This window comes from Castor canadensis, chromosome 1 (genome assembly GCF_047511655.1).
Source record: "Castor canadensis chromosome 1, mCasCan1.hap1v2, whole genome shotgun sequence".
NCBI lineage: Eukaryota > Metazoa > Chordata > Mammalia > Rodentia > Castoridae > Castor > Castor canadensis.
Window position 1 is genome coordinate 115,859,209 of NC_133386.1, and position 23,797 is coordinate 115,883,005.

The window sequence follows — 23,797 nt, forward strand, 5'->3', positions numbered from 1 at the left end:
CTTACCTATTCTAGCCTCTGGCACTCTTAAAAGCACCACAGAGAATGTGTCCAGTAAGAAGTTACAGAAGACTCCAACGTACGTGCATCTCAACAAAGGCAGAAAGTCTTTGAGAGGAAAAAAGCCACAAAACACAACGAAACCAAAAGATTTCCTTCAGGCCAGAGACTGTGTTCTTTGAGTGGAGATGAGAATTGAATTGCTGAGATTGGCCTTTTCACTCTGCCCTGCAGAATATACCCTCCTAGGTGCCATGTGAGAAATTAGCCAGGGAAACCCAGGACACACACAGGAACCACTTACAAAGAGTCAGCACAACAAACGGCTTCATTTTTTTTTTTACTTGAAAACTTGTTTTGACCATCAAATTTTGGCAGTTACAAACCTGTACACTGTTGGTTTTTTTTGTCTTTTGTCTTTTTTTTTTTTGGCTGTGTTTTTTTGTTTGTTTTTCTTTCATTTTTTTTAGAAAAAGAACACAAGACTGAATACCGCCAACAGCAATATATGCAGGAACAATCCATTTCCATAGGGACAAGATCCACTTCAAGTGTTAGCTTTCCGCTTTGCATAAGTTTTGGTGTGTGATGTGTGTGCAAGTTTAGGTGAGTGTGCATGTGTGAGAAGAAATGATACACCTCATCTTGATCAGTTGCTTAATAACTGGGCAAAACACATTCATCTTTAAAAAAATGTCAATAGAAACATTTTCTTGAAAACAGAGGAGGTTAAGTGAAAACAGTAGAACCAAAGAAAAGTTACAGTACATTTTGAAATAATTAAAAAAAATCATTCTCAAATCTAAAGTCTTATTTTTTTGTATGTAGTTACCTCAAAAGTTTGCAGACCAACAAGGTGGATGACTTAGAATTATATTCGACCCTCAAAATTAAAGCATCCTGGTAGGCATCAAATATAGTATCTACAAAAGCCTGGAAAATTGAAACATTTATATACAATTTTATAAACATTTTAAACACCAAAACATACATCTTTTACAAAGCAGCCTGTTTGCAACAGGTAAATGTACAAGACAGTCTCTGATACAGTGCTTTAAAAGAACTGCTTGCATTTCCAAACTCATTTGTCACTCCCAAAATGCAGTAGTATGGGCTAATAAAATTGTGGAATAGCAATTCAGGTATCTGTTTGCTGGAAGGGTACTACAGTATACACTAATGGATCTGAACACACTCCAAATGACTACACAATTCTCTAGTGCATCCTAAACACTGGAAGAGACTAATTATGGCCTTCGTGTATTATTACATACTTGTAATTATTGCTTTTCATTATTATATAAGGAAAGAAATACCTTATTTTTTTCCTATCTTAGCCAGCTGGCTAAATGTAAACTGACGCCAAACCCACACACAGTGACTTTGAAACTCCAGGATTACACAACCAGAAGCTCAAAGATGTGGGTTGTCGTCAGACTAATGTGCAGTTGAATGTTGCAGGACAAAACCAGCGAAAACACAAAACCACCTTCTCACAGACCACACAAAATGATGACACTGAAGAAATGCCTCTTCAAATCCCCATTTGCCAATGTTTGAAACAAAGAGCACAAGACATCAGAGCCTGACTGTTTTGGCAATATCTGTGTGCTGACAGGCAGCAAACTGAAGAGGGCAGACAATTATCTGGACAATCCAAGCAACACAAACACTAGCTCTTCCTGAACTGTTTCACCTAAGAGTGTTTTCTGGGTCTTCAATGGTTTGTTTTGATCAGTCCTTTTTCAGTCTCCCTGACTGTGATGATGCAGGCACAGCATTAGGGTAAGGCTGGGAAGTAAGCAAGAGGCCAATGGAATATATTTTCAATTTGCCTTTTCTCCAGGCTGTGCTAGTGAGTTCTAAGGAAAGTTCCCAGTAAATCTCAGAGTAAGTTCCCTTTCCAAACTTTCACACTGATTCTCTTATAGGTCAAACCTGAGGTGCATGGGTTTGACCAACTTATATTAGTAAGACTTTTACCATGGCATTTCACGAATGTGCAGGAAATTGAAAAGAACTCAGCAGGAAGATACTCTTAAGAGGAAAGGGAATAAATTAAGCATCTACTCATTTCATCTTTTACTGCCCCATGACTCCTGCTTCGAGTATGTCAGACACCATAGTCCAGCTACTCCCAATCTAACCAGAATGTGTACAACACATGTCAGAAAAAATAGAAAGACAGTCATTGGCTTAAATAGTTCCCATGTTCTTCATCATGGTGGAGGGGGGAAGGAACAAGCAGCAGGTAGTGCTGTTAGAAGGAAAAAAACAAAAACAAAAACTGAATCTGATTATTCTATAATCAGTTTCACTGCAATTGATGACTGGGCTGAGTACAGTTCTGTACTTATCATCCCCATGTATGAACATTCATTCTGTAAAAGCAGCATTTTGATGAATGTCCAAAGAAATGTAGGAATTCTGCAAGTGCATCCTTCCTGGGGGTGGTGCTGCTTCAAAGAAACAAGATTATGAGGGCTCCAGAAACATTCTCCTTGAATTTTCTTTTCTTACATATTCCAAAGACAGAATGGTAGGAACTAGAGGGTCCATCAGAAAAAAGCAATGTCTGCTATGGTCAAGGCTGGTTAATGGAGAACAACGTTATTGAAAAAGAATGTTGGCTATTGGGTAGGCTCTCGTCCTTAGTTCCCTACTGCACTTCTTACGTGAGCCTGGGCAGGGTTCTTCCCCTCTCTGGGCATATTTCCTCTTTCATAAAATAGGGGGCCAGACGAGCAAATCTTAAGGACGCTTCCAGTTCTTTGAATCGGTGGTTATGCCACTTGGTTCCATCTTAGCCTGACTGTAAACCATTCTGTAAACTATAGGGGAACCCAGCTTTTCAAAAGATGAAGAGATATCATGTGTTTACAGCTAGTGAATCAAAACCTAGCACATGCTTGGCTACTATGTATTTAGCTACAGAGCTATTCTGTAGAAAATCAGGGAGATAGCAAGGGGGTTGGGGGAAGAGAGAAGGACTGGGGTAGGTAAGGGAGGGGGCAGGGGGAAGGGGAGAGAAATGACCCAAACACTGTATGCACATATGAATAAAATAAAAAATAAAATAATAATAAAAAAAATTAGGGAAAGACATTCTGAAGACAGAGGTATTGTGTGTAGGTCAGAGCAAAGGGTAAGCAGGAATTTCTTCAGTGACTTCCCAACTGCATTAGGATCTATTTATGCCTTCATTACTGTGCCAGTCAGGTGTTATCCCTGGAAGAGATGCTGTGTAAGCACCAGCAACTCAACCGCATTCATCTCATTCTAGTATTTCCTGGGGGTAAGAAATGAATTGTTGGTTTTACTTTGATGGCTTTTATGGCATCGTATTATTTAAAGTGTAGCAGTGATTCAATTCTAGACCATTAGTTTGTCATTTTCTTTGTGATTCTTGCAAATGTGCTTCTTACATAAGAAAAATATCAGAGACTTTATTCTTGAAAGCAGCCTTAGTGAAATTCATTTATTTCAAGACCACAGTGTGTATAACACCTCCATGAGTAGGTCTAACCAAGAGACAGGAAGAGAAAGGCTTAAAAAACCTGTCAAGTGTATCCACTTACTCAGGAAGTTTGGGAATGAAAAGGAATTTTTGTTTAAAAAAAATGACAAGCATTGAGAAACACTGACTCCTATAAAGAAGTAAGTGGATTAAACACATCTGAAACCCTAAGACGCAGACTCAGGACAGTATGATTCACACACTAATGCCAGGATGTCATCAGAAACTGTGGACACAGAGATGTGCTCCTGAAGCAGATAGTGCAAATATGCATTCATTTACCATGGCCACTGCATGCCTGGCCATAATCTGATTAAGGAAAAGGGGGAAAGTTACACAATTTGTCAACTTTAACTTTTGAGTACTGGGTTTTTGTATTTCCAGTGAATGATTCTCCTGTTAATTTTGGAAAGTCTTGGCCAAAGTCCACATCAGATGGAAGGAAAATCCCAGGGTGTAATTAAACATTACACACTTTTCAAACAGAGGTTACTTGTGAAAAATTATAAAATTCTGTTTTTTTAAAAGCACAGTTTTGATAAGTTAATATAAATGGCAGTACCAAAATAAGTTTAACTGAATTGAAGTAAAATATGGCATTTGGTGTTTCTCTAACACCATAGAAAGCAGAGAAATTGGAAGGTAAGCCTCGAGCTTGCCGGCAGGATTTTCAACATGGTCCATTTCCTAAAACCTTCAAGTTAGCCTTCCTCAAGAGCAGCCTTACTGAGTGCAACGCATATTTGTACAGAGGCCCAGACACACACACTGTTATAATTTATACACAGGAACTAATCTACCTTCTCCTTTTAAGCATAACCATATTTATAATAGTGATGCTACCAAGTCAACATAACACACACACCTTTTATCTGCCTTCTGAAGAACTGTGATCATCTGGGCTGAACACTTTGAAAGTATCGTATTTTCCTCCCTCCACCCCAACACCCAAATTTGTGAATTCTGCTTCAACTTCTAAATATCTCTGTTCTAGAGAACAATGGAGGAACAGAAGCCAATTTCTGCAGCAGTGTCACAGTTGCAGATCTGGCCAAGAATATTTACCCGGAAACCCAAAACAAGACACTCACATTCTTTCCAATGTTTGAATATTAACCTTCCAACACACACAATGCAGCCCAAATAGTCTCGTATTGCTCTTCATTGATAACTTTCTCAAAGATCATAAAACCCAACTATATTATATTGGATGCTTAACACAAACAAAAGTAATTCAACTTACTAAACATGTTACTCAAACCTAGTTTTATAGCCAAAAATTGGGCAGCTTATTTAAAAAAAATAGTTGATTTTAAAGGCTTCAGCCCATTTCCTTATTTGATAATTGTTTCTCTTTTCTTTTACCTAAAACTCTAACTTTCCCAACAATCATCACTACTATTATCATCTCATTGGCTCAAAGTGACAAGCAACAATGGCTCTCTGATCACTGCCAGTTATTAATACTGCAAGGGCTGACCCTGTCACACTTTGTAGGATGCAATACTGCACTAAGCCATATAGGATCGCCTGTTAACTTAGTGCAATCGTTTCCCCTCCTTCGCATTTTCAGCCACAAACATAGGTACCTTCACCAAGGACTATTGGTCCCTCTCAGAAACAATTTCTGAGCCTTTCCTTTTCACCCAATTGGAATCAAGCTTGCTTGTGACAATATGACTTATGAAGAAGTCCCTTGTGGAAAATAGCACATTTCCACAGACTACTTTCCATTGAGACAGGAGCCCAGCCAATCTCCTTCCACTTTTCTGTAAGGAGCAGGGAAGAGCACCCACAACCCACAACATGCCCTCTACACTTGGGTCTGGTGCTGAGTCTCCACAAAGGGAATATGAAGGTTGGCAAGGCGGAGCTCTCCCACGCTTTCATAGTCACTCATGGCTACTTCAGAATCATCAAAGCCGCAGTTGGCTGACACATCCGAGGATGAGGTGCCTCTGGAATTGTGCAAGGAGAGAGACATGCTATCTGTTGGGCCTGTGGCCTCTGTTCCCTGGTTCATGTTCACAGCAAAAGTACTAAAATCACAGTCAGCAGGTGGGCCAACCAAATCCGTTTCATTGGGGAATGGATGAGGAGGGAGGTACTGGCTAGGATGGAACTGGGGCCTTCTCCTGCAGTCTGGGCTCAGTGTGCTGGCCAATGAGACAGGCTGGGAGGGGGGCAGGGCCTCATACTGATCCGGGAAGTCTTCTGGCAGGGGTGGGGGCAGCTGGTCCTGACTCAAGAACTCTTCTTCCTGAGGGGGTGGGTATTCGCTGTCGATGTCATAACCACCCAAGTAGTAATCACTCTCCAACTCTCGTGTGCTGTCCTGATGTGCAGACCCTCCATCCTGGTTCTCATAATTGGGCACTTCCTCTATGTCTGACAGACGGGCCCCTGGCATCCAGTCGGAAGTGTCCCAGTGATAGGCTGTGAGAGAAGAGCCATGACAGTTAATTTCCTCCAGACTGGATTTGGGGCAGGACTGGGAAAGGAGCAGAGAATGGGCCTGACATGCAATTCTTAACACACAGGAGGCCCAGTGAGCTGGGGACATCTGCATGCTCCTTACAAGGGTTTGTCAAGGCCAGCCATGCTCTGGCTTGGGGAGAATAAGGCAATGTTAACTCTGAGAGACTGCTGGCTGCTGCAGAGCTGTGAGAGATGGGCAGCAAAGGCATGCTGAGGAGACAAAGGTCTAGAAGCTCCGATCCTCCTCCCACCCCATCTTTCCATCCACATGCTGTGCAAAGCCAGGCTGGCAGCATGCTCGCAGAAAGATGCATCCAATACACTGTGGACCACAGGAGGCAGGGGGGCGTACAGGCAAATGGATGGATCACAGCCACAGGGGATGAGGCCGGGAGAGGAAGCTTTCACCTTGGTACTGAGCATACGAGACAACTGGAACATGCAAAATTCAGGTCACAGAGTCTCAGCGAGGACAGAGGGGGAGGGACAGGGTAAGAATGAACTCAGCAATGTAAAAATGCATGGATAAAATGTTATCCTGGGGCTGTGGCACAGTCACCTCGGTTGTAGTTCTGTCCTTGGTCCATGACAGACACTGTTTAAATACAAAGTGAAAAATAAATCTGACAAACCAAGTCATGGAAAGATAAAGCAGAACACCTCAGAAGACTTACGATAAATCCTCATAAAGAACTAAGTTTTAGCCTTTTAAAATGTTCTTCCCATTGTTATTTGGGAATAGAAACATAAATCCCATCTATATCATGCTATAATTTCATTAAGTTGCTATAAGTGTTAACTGATTTAATTTAATCCCCATAATATTGTACTTTTTGGTGATTTCATCAGGATCCCCAGCTTACAGTAGGTGTTCAATGAATACATGCTGAATGTAAGAATGAATTTAATATTCATTTGGATTCTAACTAATTGGACATTTTTCTCTCAGAAGGATTTTTAAAAGAAGAATACTCCAATATTTATTTTTTTAAATTGTTATTTCAATCTATATAGAAGCATCCAGCATCTTATCTGAAGACACCTATTTATTGCCCCCTCTTGATTAAAGCCACCCCGCTACACAGTAGTATGGAAGCAAAACTTCTAAAAGGATAACTCTTTACACAAAGAAATGCTATGGAAGAAAAAAAGTAAATACCTTCATTCTCTATAGTATCAACTACATTGTTGACAAGCTGAATGACAGTCACTATGGACGCTTTTGGCAGGAAAAGAAGATGGGAGGGAGGGAAAGGACAGCTTCAGGTTAGTTATGTATTTCCAACACATGTTAACTTCTTTTAACAACAACAACAACAACAACAACAACAGTGAAGGTACAGTAAGTACACAAAGCCTCTCCACTGTCTGTCCCTTAGGGAGTGTGCCAGTGAGATCTCATTTGTGGGGGATGGAGGGGTTGTTGGAATAGAAGAGAAATGGCAGCAGTCCTCCTGAAAAGCAGGATTGGCAGGATTGCTGGGTCATAAATTCACAGCTATGGCCCAGTGAAATCAATCTAGGAAAGCAGTTGCTCATCAAGCTCATGCTAGTTTCTCATTAGCAGCTCCCAGTGGCTCTCAGAGGACAACCTCACTGTTCCTGGAGATAAGCATTTGGTGGTCAGTCCTGTTGTGCTGAACCCAGTGCCAGCAATAGAAGATGACCTTTGCAGGCCTGAGTGCAAAGGCTGCTGCCCATAGCCTACACCAACTCAAGGCTCAGCTCCTGCTGCTAAGTCGTGGACAGAAGTCTACAATTGGCCTCTCAAATAGAATCATGAAGGAGATCTCTGTGGTCTAATTGAGTTCCCTTAGTGGCTGATGCATGCACCTTGTGGAGAGGTGATCTAGTTTAAATAGAATTTGATGAATGCTCCAAATGCCTGAGTCGAGAGCAATCCTGAATGTTAGCCATGATGGGAGGTGCAGGACCTAAACAGCCTGTGAGAACTGTCAACTGGGCATCATAGCTGCAGCTGCTGCCTGGAGTTTGAAATTGTATGCTCTTGATGTTTTATATAAAATGCAAACTACAGCATTTCCTCTTGCTGGGGATGAAGAAAGGAGGATGTACAAAGGCAAACTGACCTAGGTCAAAGGTCTGTGCCCTTGCCTTTCTGAGAAAGGTCAGAAGAAATCCAGTTCTATGGCTTATTATCCAAGCAGACAGTTATATTGAGACTTCTACATGTTCCACTGTGTGATGAGGGAGAGGAGATCTGGGGGTGGGTGTGGTAAAAGTAGATGACTTTATTTTCATGACTGCAGCTATAGTCTTGGAGCTCACCTCTTCTTGCATTTGCATTGGAGGCATAGACTGTGCCATTTTCATTTTGTACTGTGATATAAAATGCCCAGCACATAGACTCAGCAAAGGTTCATGTGTTGACTGATTATACGATTTTATTAGTTTATTAATTCATCAATTTTGGCCAATTGCTGGTAAATGGGAAGAATGACCCAAGGTACAGGCTGAGGTAGAGCTTCCTGCCCCATGGATGACTATATAAAATTATTCTTGCCTTAGCACCATATGGGAAGCACTCAGTTTTATGACTGCTTCTGCTTCCCTCTCTCTACTCAGCAGAGAACAACATATTCCCAAAAGTTGGTTTCTCAACTCAGAAATCCCAGTGCAGCCTTTGCACTCTCTCCAGAAGTACAAGTTCTCAGAAGGCAGAGATAACAGATTTGGAGTTATCAAAGCAGTCTGTGAGCCATAAGGACTTGCACGCAACATTCTGGGTGGGTGTGCATTTTTCTAAGGAACTCCTTCAGAGTTTTGAACAACTCTCCCAAATCCCACGACCCAAAATGATTTACAAAAGGAAGATTCAGCTCAAAAAAGATGTCACTGGTTCTGCAGGAAGGCATTCTTGTCTCTGAACTAATTTCTAATGATGAAGAGGTTAAGAATACAGTGAAAAGGGAAGAAATCAAAATTAAAATAAAATGAAGAAATACATCATTCTCTTGGCTATGATAATTCTATTGTGATCCAAATCAAAGAGGACACACTACTGGAGGACCACAGGAGCACTATCAACCCCTGACTCAGATCTTTGGGGCTGCTCAGAACTGCATCTCAATAGGACCTTCTTCTCTGGCAATGACACTCCCCAAGGGAGTCAATGAGAAAGCTGGCAAACATGTTCAAAACCCACGAACAGGTCAAGAAACACTGCCAGTCACATCTTCCCCTCAGCCACTGTCTCCCACCCCAGGAGCCCACCTGCAGGTAAAATAGGAAGTCTTCTTACCATTGTCATCTCCAGAATCAGACTGGAAGGAGCTGAGGGACTGAACTTCAGAGTTGCTTCCTTTATTGCTGCCTGCAAAGCAGGTCACTTCTCCTGGGTCATCAATCCCTTTGTCTTTGTGAATAGTCAAAAAGAAAGCAGAAGTGACACTGGTTACCTTGTGCAGATTTTCAGTCCGCTCTCCCTCCTCATTCCCCCACCCCTCAGTCTAATTCACTTCTCAGGGCTCTTTCATTTGCTTAGAGAAAATAACTTAGCTCCACAATAGAAAACTGATTGTGCCATAGGGGGCAAAGGTCTGTCAATCAAGTGATTTATAATATGGATGTGAGCCCCTTAACCCATGGTAAATGAGCTTCCAAATAGCTGACAGCCGAAAGTAGCTGTTCCCTCCTGGAAGTGGAGTGACTACACGAAGAGTGAAATGAGGATGAAGTGGCTGTGCTGCTCTTGACTGTTCAGACTTAATTTGTGTCATTTACATGAACTGGTGTGGTGTCAACACCAGGTTAAATGAGATTACTTTTAAAATAGGGCATAAATATTTTATAGGCAAGAATGCCATTAAGCTGCTCATCCCAGCTTCCATCTCTGGGGAGCAAATGGAGTTTTCAGCTGCACCTCGTAGAGGGCAGTGGTGTACCATTTTTGGGAATGACAAGGCTCTGCATCATGTCTGGTAGGAGGACAATCAGTGGAGTAGATGTGCCCTTAGCCACATCCTTCCTCCCTCTTTGCTGTAGAAAGACAGACAGACAGACAGACAGACACACACACACACACACACACACACACACACACTGGGGCTACTTATTTGATGGACTAAAGGAAGCAATAAAAGCAACCTATATCTTGAGGTTGTCAAGTGCAAAATGAATTAGTTTCACAGAGATTGTCTCACCAGCTAACTCTTCTTTGGTAACAAAGAATGAAATGTATTCAATAAAACCCAACAACACTTTGGGGGGAAATGTGAGTTTTGGCCTGAGGTGGATTCTGGAAATAAAGCTGTCACATCATGTAGCAGGGATGGAAAATGGTCACCAGGAAAAGCTGCAAACCATCATGTAATGTAAGGGTACAAAGAGACACAGACTCATGACTAGGGTAACAGTTCTTCTTTGTGGCCATAGAAATCACTGTTTCCTCCATAAAGGGTGATGTCAGGAGCAGGCGGGTGTTCTGCATCTGCTGTCAGATGTTGAAGTCACAGCGAAATGATGAGTTGGATAAATAAGTGATGTAAGTGGAGAGAGACACCAGGGAGAAATTCACTTCCCAACAGCTACATCACAGAATATGATGACATGCTTCTGCACAGCACAAGGGGTACACAAGCTTAGCCCTGACTAAAAGAAGGAAGTGACAAACAGTCTGCCCTGTGAAGGCAGTGCCACACCACGCATAAAACTCCCTACTTCTCCATTTACTCGGAACTCCAACTCTTCATTGCAAATAAAAAAGATCCTACTTGCTGGTGGACTGGCAACACTCCAGGAAATCCTAACTGTACAGATAATTTGAGAGGGAGTGCATTATGGTTCAGATCCAAGGGCAGCTACTTAAAATACAAGTGTGTCTACTGAAAGACAAAATTAGTAGATGGCATACAGGGTAGGACTAGAATAGACAGACCTCATTCTTGGCCCCTTTCTCTCATCAAGACAAGCTCTTCCTCTTATTTCTTTCTCCCTCTTTCCTGCCCGAGCTTCCAAGAGCAGTGCTGGTAAGAGCACAGACTTTGGAGCCTGAGGCTCCTGCCTTTGCTGGTTATGTGCTCTTAGGCAAACTACTTCACCCTTCAAATCAGTTTTCTCCTCCCTTATGAAATGGTGATTTGAAATGGTGCCTGTATGTGTGCTAGCAACCAGCTGGGACAATCGAAGGAGATGACACAGCAGTGGTGGCTTTACCTGTGTATTCTCACCAAATCTTTGTCCCTAACCCTTGCATTCTGGCTTCTACCTTGATGGCTCCACCAAGAAGCACTTGTAATTCTAAAAATCTTACAGGTGTTGAGATCAGTTTCCATACTCGCTGCCACACACACACACTGTGTCCTCCTTGATGGTTTTATAGCACTTCAAATTGCTGACTTTACTGACGCCTCTGGATTTCTGCGTAGTCCCCTTCTCTTTCCCTCCTTTCTCTTTGCTGGTATGTGCCCCTGTTCCTGGTTCCTGCCCTTCTGCCCTCCACCCACATTCAGGCATCTGCAAAGTCCGGCTGGAGGCCTGCTTTGACCACTTCTCTCTATTCTTTAGTAAGATCACCCGCTGAAATCACCAACCGTGCTGCATGCAGATCATGTCCACATTTTCACCTCTGGCATTGACGTCTTTCCTGAAAAGAGCCAGATACCCCTCGGGTAATCCCATCATGCATCCTCTGCCCTGTCTAGCTGCTACCTGCTTCTGGGAGGCCCTCTTCAATGGTTTGCTACTAAAATCTTATCATGCTTGAAGATAACATAGGAATGTCCCCTATATCCACAGGGACACTCGTTACCGCCTTGGCTGTACATGCTCTCTAGGACCATTTGAAACGACCTCTTCTCTTCTCCCCCAACATACACTGTAGTACTGTGACCATGACCTTAGGCAACGTGTGCTACCTAGGACACCACTGCTGCTTATAAAACCATTTAACCTGATGGAAAGTCAGAGGTTACAATGGAGCTTGCCTTAGTCTCACTCTGAGACTGGCAGGGCAAGCAATCACCATCTTTGAACTACATGTTCACAGAGGCTACTTAACTGGCTTTCTGTTTTCTTCCCAATTCACAACTATTCAGTCCCTTTCCAGGGATCAGTCTAAACCAGCTTTCTTTTTTAAAATTTATTTCTTTATTATTGTTATACACGGGGTAGAATGTGACATTTACCAAAGGTGAACCAGATTTTAAAAATCCAATTATTCTGCCTCTCGCCTGTTAAAAACCTGCACCACTGTTGCTGCTAAAATGCATATTCTCTCCCTAGCGGCTCAACAGATTCCAACTACATTGAGCTCCTCTTGTTATTCACCACACCCCTTTCCTGCCTTGGTGCCTGTGCACCTGTGGCTCTCCTTTGTGCTCAGAGTTCTGCTGCAGGAGGCCAAAAGGAGAGGCAAATACCACCCTCAGGTCCGACTGGCTCCGGCCACTTTTCTTGCTGTATGGTTACCCTTTGTTTCATGGGCCAGACACTGCAGCCAAACAGAATGACTTGCTCTTGTTCTGATCATGGGGGTCCGTCCACGTGGAATGCCCTGCTTTCTCTGGGGGACCCTTCTACTCATCCTGGTGTAACTCGAATGCTCCTCTGCTTCCCTCTTGTCTTTACTCTAGGCCTAAAAATACTTGCTTCTTCTGAGAGCAAGTTTACGTTCATCACCTCGCAGCTACTTGGCTCTCCGTGGGGGGGGGACAGCATAGATTGCAGAGATTCTGGAGACCAGGACAGAGCACCGCAGCCTCCTGGAAACTGTGACCCTGGGCATGTGACATGACCCCTTTCTGAGCCTCATTCTGCCCACGTGTAAATGAAATAGGAACCAGAGCAAATTCCTCGGGTCCACGTGTTTGTCGATGATGGTATATGTCACAGCGAGTGCTGTGTACGCTGTTTCTCGCCCCCTCTCCTTAACTCCCTCCCACCATGTGGCCCCGCGGCAGGCTCCCAGTACTACGTGGAACACGACACACGGCACCGCTGCTTCCCACTCACTCTCAGTTCCCGCGTCCCAGCCATTCTTCCGGATGGAGTCGCAATCCGAGCGGCAGGGTGACACTGCCGGGAGGTTGGGGGCCACGCTGCACACGACCACGCCGCGCCGGGCCGTGAGGATGCGCGGGGACTCGGGGTGGAAGGTGGTCATCTCCTGGTGCTCGCCCCCCAGCCCGTCCACGATCTTGTCCAGGTTGCTCCGGGAGTCGCTCTGGAAGCAGGGCGTGTAGGCCATGGGGCGCACGGGCACCTGCGGCGGCCCCACCTCCTGGTACAGGTTGCGGCCGTCGCCCGCGCGCAGGCCTCGGAACGGGACGCCGTTGCTCTTGTGCAGCAGCGCAGCGGTGGCCGGGTCCTGCACCAGCGTGATGTTGTTGCGGGAGTAGTTCTTGCGGAAGACCTTCTTGCGGAAGACCACGAAGAGGACCACCAGGGTGAAGATGACGAAGAGCACCACGGCGATGCCGATGAGCTCCTCCTTGCCCACGTAGGAGTGGCCGGCCTGGATGTTGGGCACCACTACGGGGCGCAGGCCGCAGTACTGGCCCACGAAGCCGGGCGTGCAATTGCAGAGGAAGGAGCCGAACACATTGACGCAGGCCCCGCCGTTCTCGCACTCCTCCCGCTCGCACTCGTTCACGTCCTCCTCGCACCTTAGCGACAAAGCAGAGCCCTCAGCATCAGGATCAGAACACGCGTGCTTAAGTGACAAGAAAGCACCTGAAGGTATGGATGGAGCAGGACAAAAATGGTGGTGGAGGGGGCCTTAATTTAGATTTCCCTTTTTTTTTTTTTTTTTTTTGGTGGTACTGGGGTTTGAACTCAGGGCCTCATGCTTGTGAGGCAGGTGCTCTACCTCTGGAGCTACACCCCAGCCCTTTCTGCTTCACTCTTTTTTTCAGGTAGGGTCTGGCGTTTTTGCCTGCGTGGCTTCAGAGCCCCAACTTCTGCAGCAGGGATGACAGGAGCACATCACTGCATCCTGCTCATTGGTTGACTTGGATGGAGTGTGGCTAACTCCTTGTCTAGGCTGACCACAAACCTCAATCCTCCATATCTCCTCCTCTTTAGTAGATGGGATCACTGGAGCAAGCCTAGAGTGGCCTAATTTAGGCATTTCTGTGCTTATGGTGACCCTTAGTGATCATCTTGCAAAAAGGTGTTCCTCCCAACCCAAGGAAGAATGTGGGGGAAGAGGAGTAGAAAGCCAAAGAACTGATGCTATGGAAAAGGTATTTCAGGGCCAGGTGCATACTAAAATTTTAAATCGTGCAATTTTAGAAAGGACCATATAGTATTTATTTCTCACATTGTGTAAAATACTCTTGCCCCTCAACAAGAACTGTGCTGGCTGAGGGCCTCATTTTTAGATACACCAGTGTTTCTACAGAAGAGACATACAGGTTATTCTTGCTAGATGAGATAAATAAAGACTAGAAGGAGCCTCAGAGCAGTATTGGAGGTTCTCACAGCTGTCAAGATTATAGAACTGCACATAAAAAGCTGTGACCCTATGTACCCGTTACAGGGTTTCTCAAGAGGAAAAACATGTTTGGCTCTGACATTTTCCTCTAATGGTTACAGTAATTTTTGGTCCCACTGGAAAGCTGGAGGCTGCCCGGCAGGTGGAAGGGGTCGGGGGAAGGGTAGGTGGAGGGGCTACATCTTTTCCAGATTCTATGTTTATGGCAAAGATAAAGCTAACGTAGATTATCAGGAAAAACTACTGAAGCATTCTAATGAAAAATAATTAAATCAGATTTACTCTCTTTAAAGGAATTCATGACTCATTTTGAGTATATATATAAGGCAAGCATTTATGTCTTATTCTTTAACGTTCTGAAAACATACACCTTTTCTTCTTCACTTTTCTGTACTTCAGTAGTTGTTCTGATATGCTCATTTTAAAAAGCCAATCGCCTATATTTTTGGTAATCCACCTTTTAAAATGTAGCTGAACCCCCTAATATGAACAGATTGAGGCCAGGTTAGCCGGAAATTAGTTAGAATCACAGAGTATTTAAAAATAAATGCAGCTTTATTACTTTAAATTACATCCAGTGATTCAAAGTCGGCTAAGTATTTCTTGGTAAAGTCCTCAGGAGATTTGCTCTAATGAATACAGGAGACTGGTCTGTAATTAGAATATCACTTGCTTGAGATTACATGTATATACTTCTAAAACGATCAAGGACTGTTGAAAGTGGCATTTTACTACGAATTTTAAATGTTCCCTTTCCATTTGGCTCACACTTTTATTCCACTCATTTCTTGGAGTAAAAGGGGAAGGTTTACAAAGGAAAGGTAAAGCTTAGTCTGGGGTAGGGGTAGTTTGTCTGCTTGAAAATTATACTGGAAATATTAGCTGGTATCAATGGCTTTCTTTAAGAGAATTGTTTTCTTAATTATAGAATACATAATTATTTAAAATTTTGAAAATATGAAGAAGATAAGAAATATATAAATTACCCATAACCTCATGATACTAACACTTTAGTTACCTGTAAACATGACATTAGCTTTCTGTCTGTCCTAGCAGCCAGCGTAAATATATTATTCTAGTGAATTGCCTACTGGGTTATTTCCTTAGGGACAGGAAGCAGCATAGGAGAGACATTGCACAATCTCACTTACGTGACTCCGGTGAGCCCAGTTTTACAGCTGCAGAGGAAAGTGTTTCCTATCGGGTCACAGGACCCTCCATTCTGGCAGGGGTTTGGGAAGCAGGCTGTGATCTCGGACTCACAGTTTCTCCCCGTGAACTGTGAGAGACAGGAACACTGATAGCCTGGGGAAACAGAGGGTCTCATGAGCCCTGTCCTAAGCAAAACCCAAATTCTGAAGATGATTAGCAAATTGGTTATTTGGAACCCATTTCCCCACAAAAATGCCAAGTTTCTGTTTCGATTCCTTGTTAGTCCACAAAAATTCATCTAATTAACCACATACATGGGGACTGGTGAGACCGGTAAGAGGCACATGGGGACAGATTCCAAGAGCAGACACTAAGATGGGGGCAAGATGCTTTCTTTACCACAGTGCTACTATAAATGGGGGGGCAGGTCCAGATAGAGCACAGTCCCACTGGTACCACGTTCCCTCTTTTCATGAGCCTCTGTTCTGCCCTGAGCTCTTTATCCTTAGCCGAGGACTGAAATCCCCAGCCAGGGAAGAAGTGAGGGTGAGCAGGGAGATTGAGAGTAGTCGATCCTCAGATTGACAAATGCGGGGTAACAGAGAACTCCAGCAACCCACCCAGATCCTGACTTTTGCATCTTTTCCACTTCCTGTTCATGAACCCATCTGGCAGAAGTGGGCAGCAACATCCCAACTACAAGATCTAATCAACATGAGATAAGGCAAGATTCGAAGAAGAGACAGCATTGCGCATTTCCCACAAATGCACTTTCTTACTTTAAAAATAAGAAATCAAATCAGTTTTTGTTGTTGAAGTTACATACACACATAGTAAAGAGGCAGATAGTTCTATGGATTTTAGTTTTTAAAATAAGGCATTTATACTTCCTCAGAAATAATCTGGGTATCCCTTTCATATTTTGTATTTTTTCTTCTGCCCAATTTTGTTATTTTGTGATTATTTCCCTCATATGCATTTTCATAGCTCCACCCCTTATGGACACTCTTCTGATGGGCCTACCTCCTGACATATTGTAATACTGTAAGTAACTATTATCACTATTTGCAGCTAAGCCACCTAGTGAACTGTGATTATTTTTACTTTCATGTGCAAGGTTTTGTTTTCCATGGAGTTACAAGATTGTCCTGTGTTTTGGGTTGCTCATATTCTGAATATTTATTATAAATTTAACTCCAAACTCTTCATCAAGTAGGTTTATGTTGAGTTGCATCTGTACCCTGCATTTCCATCCCCTGAGGAGGTCTCTCCTGAGGCCTCTGAGGGGCTCCACCCTGACTAGCTGTATTTTACCCGCTCTTCTATGTTGGAAATGTTTCTTGCATCACCTGGCTGCCTATTCTTGGTTAACCCTCTCATCTCAGTAGAACAAACTCTATCGAATCTTCCCACAGAAGGGCTCCTAGGAGTTGAATTTCCTAAGATCTTATGTAGTGGAACCCTTCACCTGTTTTAAGAGTTAGGTTGAATATTGCATTCTAAGCAATCCAAAGTCATTTTGCCTCCTGAAGTTTGTATGTGACCTGGTTTTTTCCCTCTCTAATATCCTGGAAGATTATCCTTTTGCCCTCAAATTTCTGATATTTTGCAGTGATGTACTTTAGGTGGGTTTATTTAAACCAACACCTGGAAATTCTTGTTCTTTAACTTGGGGAATATTTCTTTTATTATTTTACTGGTGATTTCTTTGTTTTTGTTTTCTCTGTTCAGTAAAAGTATGGAACTTTTATTAGTTCTGTCTCAGATGGATACTTCCTAACTCTCTCTTTCTCTCATATCTCTGGGGAGGTTTGCTCTCTGGCTTTGGTCTTGCCAAATAATATCTCTTTAGCACAAACTACTGCTGTGATGCATCTACCATGAGGTCCTCATCAGAGCTGAGCTGACACTATTGCTATGCCCTTGACCCGTCAGAACTGTGAGCTAAATGAACTTTTCTTTATAACATGCCAAGCCTCTCTCAGGTATTTTATTATAGTAAAGGAAAATAGATTAATACAAAGCTCTTCTCCCTGTCATCTCCCCATCAGAAGTACCAATACTTCCAATTCTGGGTCTTTTGTGGGATTCAGTTCCCAGCATTCCCTTCTATCAGAATTCGGGTCTCTAGGAGGTTTTCTTCTCTCTTCTTTGCCACCTATGTCTCTGACTTCCGCTTTCAAACTTGTGTTGGTATTGTCTTCTCCATTTCTCCTCACATCTGTGGGCTTTCATGGTGATGGGGTTGTGACAGCAAGCTGCCAGCATTAAACTGAAGAGGGCAGAGAGGCTTTCCTTATTCATAAGATCTGTGTGAACACTCTGAGGAGCCACCTTCATTCTTACCTACAGGGCTTTTGGGGTGACCAAGTGATTAGGGACTGATGTGATATTTGGTGGGTGAGTGCCATAGATCTAAAATAGTTAAAAATCTTCAGACTGAAGTATTGTTGATGCAGTCTGTCCAAAGCAGGCCAGCCTGAAGCCTGTGGGCAGGAGGCAGTCATCTGAGGTATGCTTAGGCTTGCTTCAAATTATGCCAGTTTAGGGCTATTTTTTTTCCAATTTTGGAAGTTGCTCACTGTATTGGACTTGTTGAAGGCATCTGGGATTGAGAAAATCCTTGGCCAGGATGGCATGTCATTTAGGTAACTATAAGGATGAATTAGATTCTATTTTAGACTAAAGAGAAGGGTGGGATGGCCATCAGACAGGACTCAGTGCATGCCATTGAGCAGGAGGGAGGGACATCAGGAAGGAGCTAAAGCCAGGTAGTAAACTCTCCAGCTCCTGTTTGGCAAGCTTCTGATAAATTCTTAAATAAAGCTGTGCCAGAAGCAGCTGGGGGCGGGGATGGGACAAGGAAGTTCTGTCTTGACAATCAGGGACATTCAAATCACGTGATACTGATTTCTTATCTAATGGCAGAGAAGTGACTGGAGTGTCTCTGTGCCTTGGAAAATCAGAATTGAAAATGAGATGCTACCTCTAATGTGCGCTTTTACTCACAGACATTTTCCTCCTGCATTTCGTCATTTTCATTAGCTTCTGTGGGACATCTAATAGCACTTGATGCAGCACCCAGCTGACTGATTAACCTGTCCACACTGACTGAGTGCCTGAGTAATGGTGGTGGTTTGCTGCAGTTCTCTCAGAGGGTCATCAGAAATGACTGCTAAATATTCAGAAATTTGGCAAGCCAGCAATCATGCTGGTAGCTTGATACCAGGAATGGTGTGAGTATTTACACCGTGGAAATCAGCACACACTACAAATCAAGGCCTTTATTTTTACAGAGAAGGTGTACCTACACAATGCTATCTTAGAGACCAACAGGCACTGGGAAAACAAGGCAGAAAAACACTATCTATACACTTTTATAGACAAGGAAATGGGTTTAGAGAAGCTGGTCACTCATTCGTGGTCACAAAGCAGATGTGGCCTTGAGCCCAGGCAGTCTGTCTCCAGAGTCCTGACCTGTTCTGAGCTTCCTTTCTAACCCCCACACTTTAGTACACTCCCTGTTTGGATCTCTCTGTTATCTGAAAGAGGCAAACTGTCTAGGATCTGCTCTTATGATCCCAAACCCTCAGAGGGCCTTTGGGACCAATCTGCTTTTAGACCTTTAAACTTGGAAGAGTTTTTAAGTTAACACATGAGAGGGAAAAGCAATTGGATTTCTTAAAAAGTACTCAGATTAGTTTTTTAATGAAAAAGAATGATATCTATTGCTCATTCTCTATGAAAGGCTTGTTTATCAAAATAATCAGTTATATACAGAGCATTATTTATTATTTCATTATCCTGTCATGGAACCTATTATAACTAAGGCGTACACCAGTAAGTCTGCCATAATGATACTAAGTGATCCCCAGTGCGTTGGTGTTTTAAAATCACTTTTAGTCATTCTTTGTGACTTTTAGTCACAGTAATCCTATGAAGGAAGAAGAAGAGGCTCCATCCCATGGGTTGTTAATGTAGCTCAGTGGTTTCTTCCAGGACTTACAGCTAGGAAGTCAGTAAGTCTGAACTTGAATACTGGTTTTCTGATTCTCAGATCTTTCTATAAGACTGTGTTGGCACTGGGACTTGTCAGCAAGCCAGAGTTCATGACTTGCTAGGAATAAGAGAGTGGACTTACAATTATTTCCCATAGCTTTCCAGGGAGCAGACAAGATACAGAATGATGGACAATAACAGACACTCCTTCTAGGCGCCAAATAATCATTAAATAATGAAGTAAACAGCATAATGAGTTTCTGCTCTTCTGAAGCATTATCACATGTGTTATACACACAAATAAAGGCAACGGAATTTCAAGAGATATCTAGGCATTAGTATTTAATACTTTGGTAAATGTAAAAGAAAAATATAATTGTGTTTTGGGGGGACTGGGGTTTGAACTCAGGGCTTTGCTGAGCCACGCTTGCAGTCCAATTTACTCTGGTTGTTTTGGAGATGGGTTCTAGCGAACTACTTGCTCTGGCTGGCCTCAAAAAGTAATCCTCCTGATCTCAGACTCCCCAAGTAGCTAGGATTACAGGTGTGAGCCACTGACATCCAACTGAAAAACAAAATTCCTTGTATCATCTCAGAGACTTAATAAGAAGACTTTTTTTCTTGGGTGGGAGAAAAATCACAGGAAATGTTCTAAAAACTTTCTATGTATTAAATCTCATTTAATTCTTGCAACAACTCTAAGCCATAAATACTGTTGTCATAGTTATTGTACAAATGAAGAAACTGGGGCTTAAATAGGATGGCTTTCTCAAGGTCACTTATGCCTATGAGCAGCAGATGTGCTCTATAGCAGTTCTCAGATTTTAAAAAGGAAATGGTCTTAACATTGAGATAAGATACATGTACCAAAAAGAAAAACAAGCCCTTGTTTCTTTCCCCTCAAATCTTGGCAAAATGAGAAGTGTATTTTTAAGCTTTGCCTCAAAGCCGAGTTCCTGTTTACAGTCTTTATAATTATAGCAGATGCAGATGGGTTTGAAATCTGCACCCAAACTTAAAATGCCTTCTTTTTGCTCAAAGTACATTGCAAAACCTATTAGATGCAAAAATAGAAATGGAATAAGTGACTATAGAGTGAGTTTGGGCTATGCAGACAAATAAGCAAGATAATCCCTATCTTACTCCTTTGATTAGTTGTCTGTTTCCAACCCAGTTCATCCAGGTGATGGCCTCAGCCCTCTGCCCTGCTCGCTGGTGCAGGTGAATGCCAATGTAATGAGGTTCAGCAGCCTTGATAGATAAGGAAACATCTGCCTGCTGCACAGAGGTGGAAATAATGACAAACGCACAGTGTGCACTTGGGGTCTGAAGTCAGCATCAGCTGCCATGCTTGCTAAATTATGGACTTCATTTAGAAATCCCAAGAACCTACATGATTTGGAGAGTTCTCTATGATGTGGTGGTGAGGTTGTGGTACCTCTTTAAGTTCTGTTACCCACCAGCTGGGTGTGATCATGGTCAACATGCCTGACCTCCAGGAACTTCCTTATTATTTCTTTTTCTGATAAATGATACATACTAATACTCATTTCATAGGGAATTATAGAGTTTCTAGATTCATAAACCATAATGCAGCACACAAACATAGATGCTTTGCTGTTGTAAATTATTATAATTACTGTGGGTTCTGAAATCATCTTCACCTCTGAGTTGCTTACAAAACCACAATTGAAAGCCATGGGATATTTTTACTGTTTTTTAGGGAAACACTTAAATCTCTAGTTCGTGTACTCCCAATTAATGTGAGAGATTTGGGGATGCCTTATCACATGAGACTCTAATCATCGGTGAGGACCAACTCAACTGCCAATTATGGCCTCTGTCATTATTTCACTATGTCAACTTTTAGTCACTTTGACTTTTCTCTTCACCAAATAGGGTACATTCAATGCCTCTGACCTTGTAAAATGAAAATTTCTGAAGGTGAGGACCTTAGTGCTTCCCTGGAAATCTGGCCCAAAGTCCACATATTATATATTTAGCCAAGCTTTTAATATTTTCTTGAGGATCTGGAAACTTTTAATGTGTAGGCATGCTGTAATTTCTGTCTTCTAGTGTGTTCTTCTGTGCCTGTACCTAACCTTTTTTAGAGTTTTTCTATTAGTAGTTATAATTATTAATGCTGTCATTGTAAGAGTTTCCTAAGGTACAAAAGAACAATCACAAAAATAGAGTAACTCAATATTTACAAGAAAGTCATCAGAAAAGAAAAAAAAATCACCAAATGTCTCTCTACAAGGTATTCTCTGGCAGTCTGGCTTTTTCTCTTCCTATGCCCTTGCTCAGATGGCAAAGCACATAGGGACCCTGTTCAGTTTTCCCAATTCTGCTGTGTGGCAGGGAGGGAGACCACACAAGGAGGGACTCAGAATTCAACACGGAGGTCAGTGCAATGCAGGCTCTTAGACTTGATGTACTGGACTTAGTGAGACCCTTACAAGTGAGGGACACAAAGAACAAAAAGTTGCAAAAAACAACAACAAAAAACTGTTCACAACATCCAAGAACGCATATCATGCAACTTGACAGGCAGAATAGCGTATTCATGACTGCTTAACTGGCACTGGCTAGACACCTATTAATTTTATCTTTGAAGAAGAGCTCAGGGTAGCACAACATTCACGACAGAGGAATGGTACTCTATCTTTGTACTAAAGCAGTTTAAAAACTGCAGGTTGTTCATCTGACTTTAATTCCTGAATGTTCTATATCTGTTCACCTCTCTTGGAACTCACTGCCTACCATTCCTGCAAATACAGAGGTACTACAATTCCAAAAGTCAGTGGTTCTCAAACTTGTATGTGCATAGAACCCATGTAGGAGGCTTGTTAAGAGTAGATACGCCTGAATTTTCCCCTTGTAGATTCTTACTTTCAAGATTTGGGTCCTTCTCCTCCTGGAACTTTTCTTGGCAGTAAGTTCAGGAATTTGCAAATGCAGTTCAGTTACTTGCAGAAGGTTCTTTTGGCATGGGGGCAAAGGATGGTAGCTAGTTTTCCTTTTTAATGAACAATCCAAGGTCTAGTTTACCAAGGTCCCTAGGTGATCTGATGCATCTCAGAGTCTGAGAACCACTGTCTACAATATGAGAAAAAAAAAAAGATTTCCCATGTACCAGGGCAATTTAGGGCCAGGAGAAAAATCACTTGATCCTCTAGCAAGTTGGTTGAAATACAGATTGGTTGGGTAGACTTGGGGTGGGATCTGAGATGTTTCTTTGCTGACATTCCCAGTGATCCTGATGCTGTTGGTCTCTGGAACACATTTGGAGTAGAAGGCGTAAGAACTTGGGCTGGGAGTTCTACAAACCTAGGTCAAGTCCTGGCTTCACCACTTCACCTACTGTGGTATGCATAGCTAGTTACTTAAGGTCTCTGCCTGTTCTGAACTTGTAAAGTAAGAGTGGGTAGGTAAAAGGGAGAATAGTGCACTTCCCAGAGTATTGTGGGAATTAAACTTCCCAGTGCAGAAGCATTTGCAAGGTAAGCACTTAGGTACCAAAGGTCTAACAACCGGTATCTGCCACTACTAAAAGTTTTCCCAACTTTTCATTTCACAAGTTAGGCTTCTAGACTCATTCAAAGCTGTCTGAATAACTATTTCTGGCTTAGTGACTGCCCAACTTGCTGGATTGCTTCACCAAATGATAGCTTAGCCTCAACTGTGTTTTCCCTCTGGGCCTGAGCTGAACATGATAGGCACGGAGGATCGAGCACTCCTTATCCAGGCTGTGGGTGATCACTGGGCTATTCCCTCCCCACTGGGTCTGAGTATGTAAGGGTCAGAACAGGCCCTGGCTACTTCTTCTCCATGGTGGTTGCTATTTCGAGTTCATGTTTTTGAAATACATATAATTTTAAGGCATTACCAGGAGAGAGCCTTCCCTCTGTGGTTGACTTATAGAGTCATATTTACACTCTTATTACAAGTCAGCATTCTGGGCTTTGCTTCCCCTGGGGTTCCTATGGCTTGCTTTGGGGTAGCCAGAGTTATAACATTGGTCAAAACAGCTGACCATGTCATTCCAGGACAGTACACGAGGCTCCCTGAACTGCATGCCAAGAGTTTGGTTGGGTTAGAGGTGGCTGGAACAGAACACTGAAAGAAAATGCTCCTTTTTGTGGGTTGCCTGCTTTAAAGATTATGGATGTTCTGGAACAATTTGCTAAGACAATC

The 23,797-nt window shown here is 42.8% G+C and overlaps 1 protein-coding gene across 7 annotated transcripts in view; it reads right to left on the reverse strand.

Annotated features, from left to right (window-relative positions):
• Window positions 1-326: 326 nt before the first annotated feature.
• The window catches only part of Fat3 (FAT atypical cadherin 3), a 611,059-nt gene continuing 587,588 nt past the window's right edge, over window positions 327-23,797 (reverse strand). For 5 of the 7 annotated variants that reach the window (XM_074081331.1, XM_074081335.1, XM_074081356.1 and 2 more), the window contains 6 exons: window positions 15,601-15,754; window positions 12,967-13,619; window positions 9,257-9,370; window positions 7,154-7,213; window positions 6,554-6,589; window positions 327-5,952 (listed from right to left, as the gene is read on the reverse strand). In XM_074081331.1, the coding sequence (XP_073937432.1) occupies window positions 5,330-5,952; window positions 6,554-6,589; window positions 7,154-7,213; window positions 9,257-9,370; window positions 12,967-13,619; window positions 15,601-15,754 (1,640 nt within the window). In that variant the 3' untranslated portion in view covers window positions 327-5,329. The remainder of the gene's footprint in view (window positions 5,953-6,553; window positions 6,590-7,153; window positions 7,214-9,256; window positions 9,371-12,966; window positions 13,620-15,600; window positions 15,755-23,797) is intronic. The other 2 variants (XM_074081345.1, XM_074081339.1) reach the window with 1 other exon arrangement.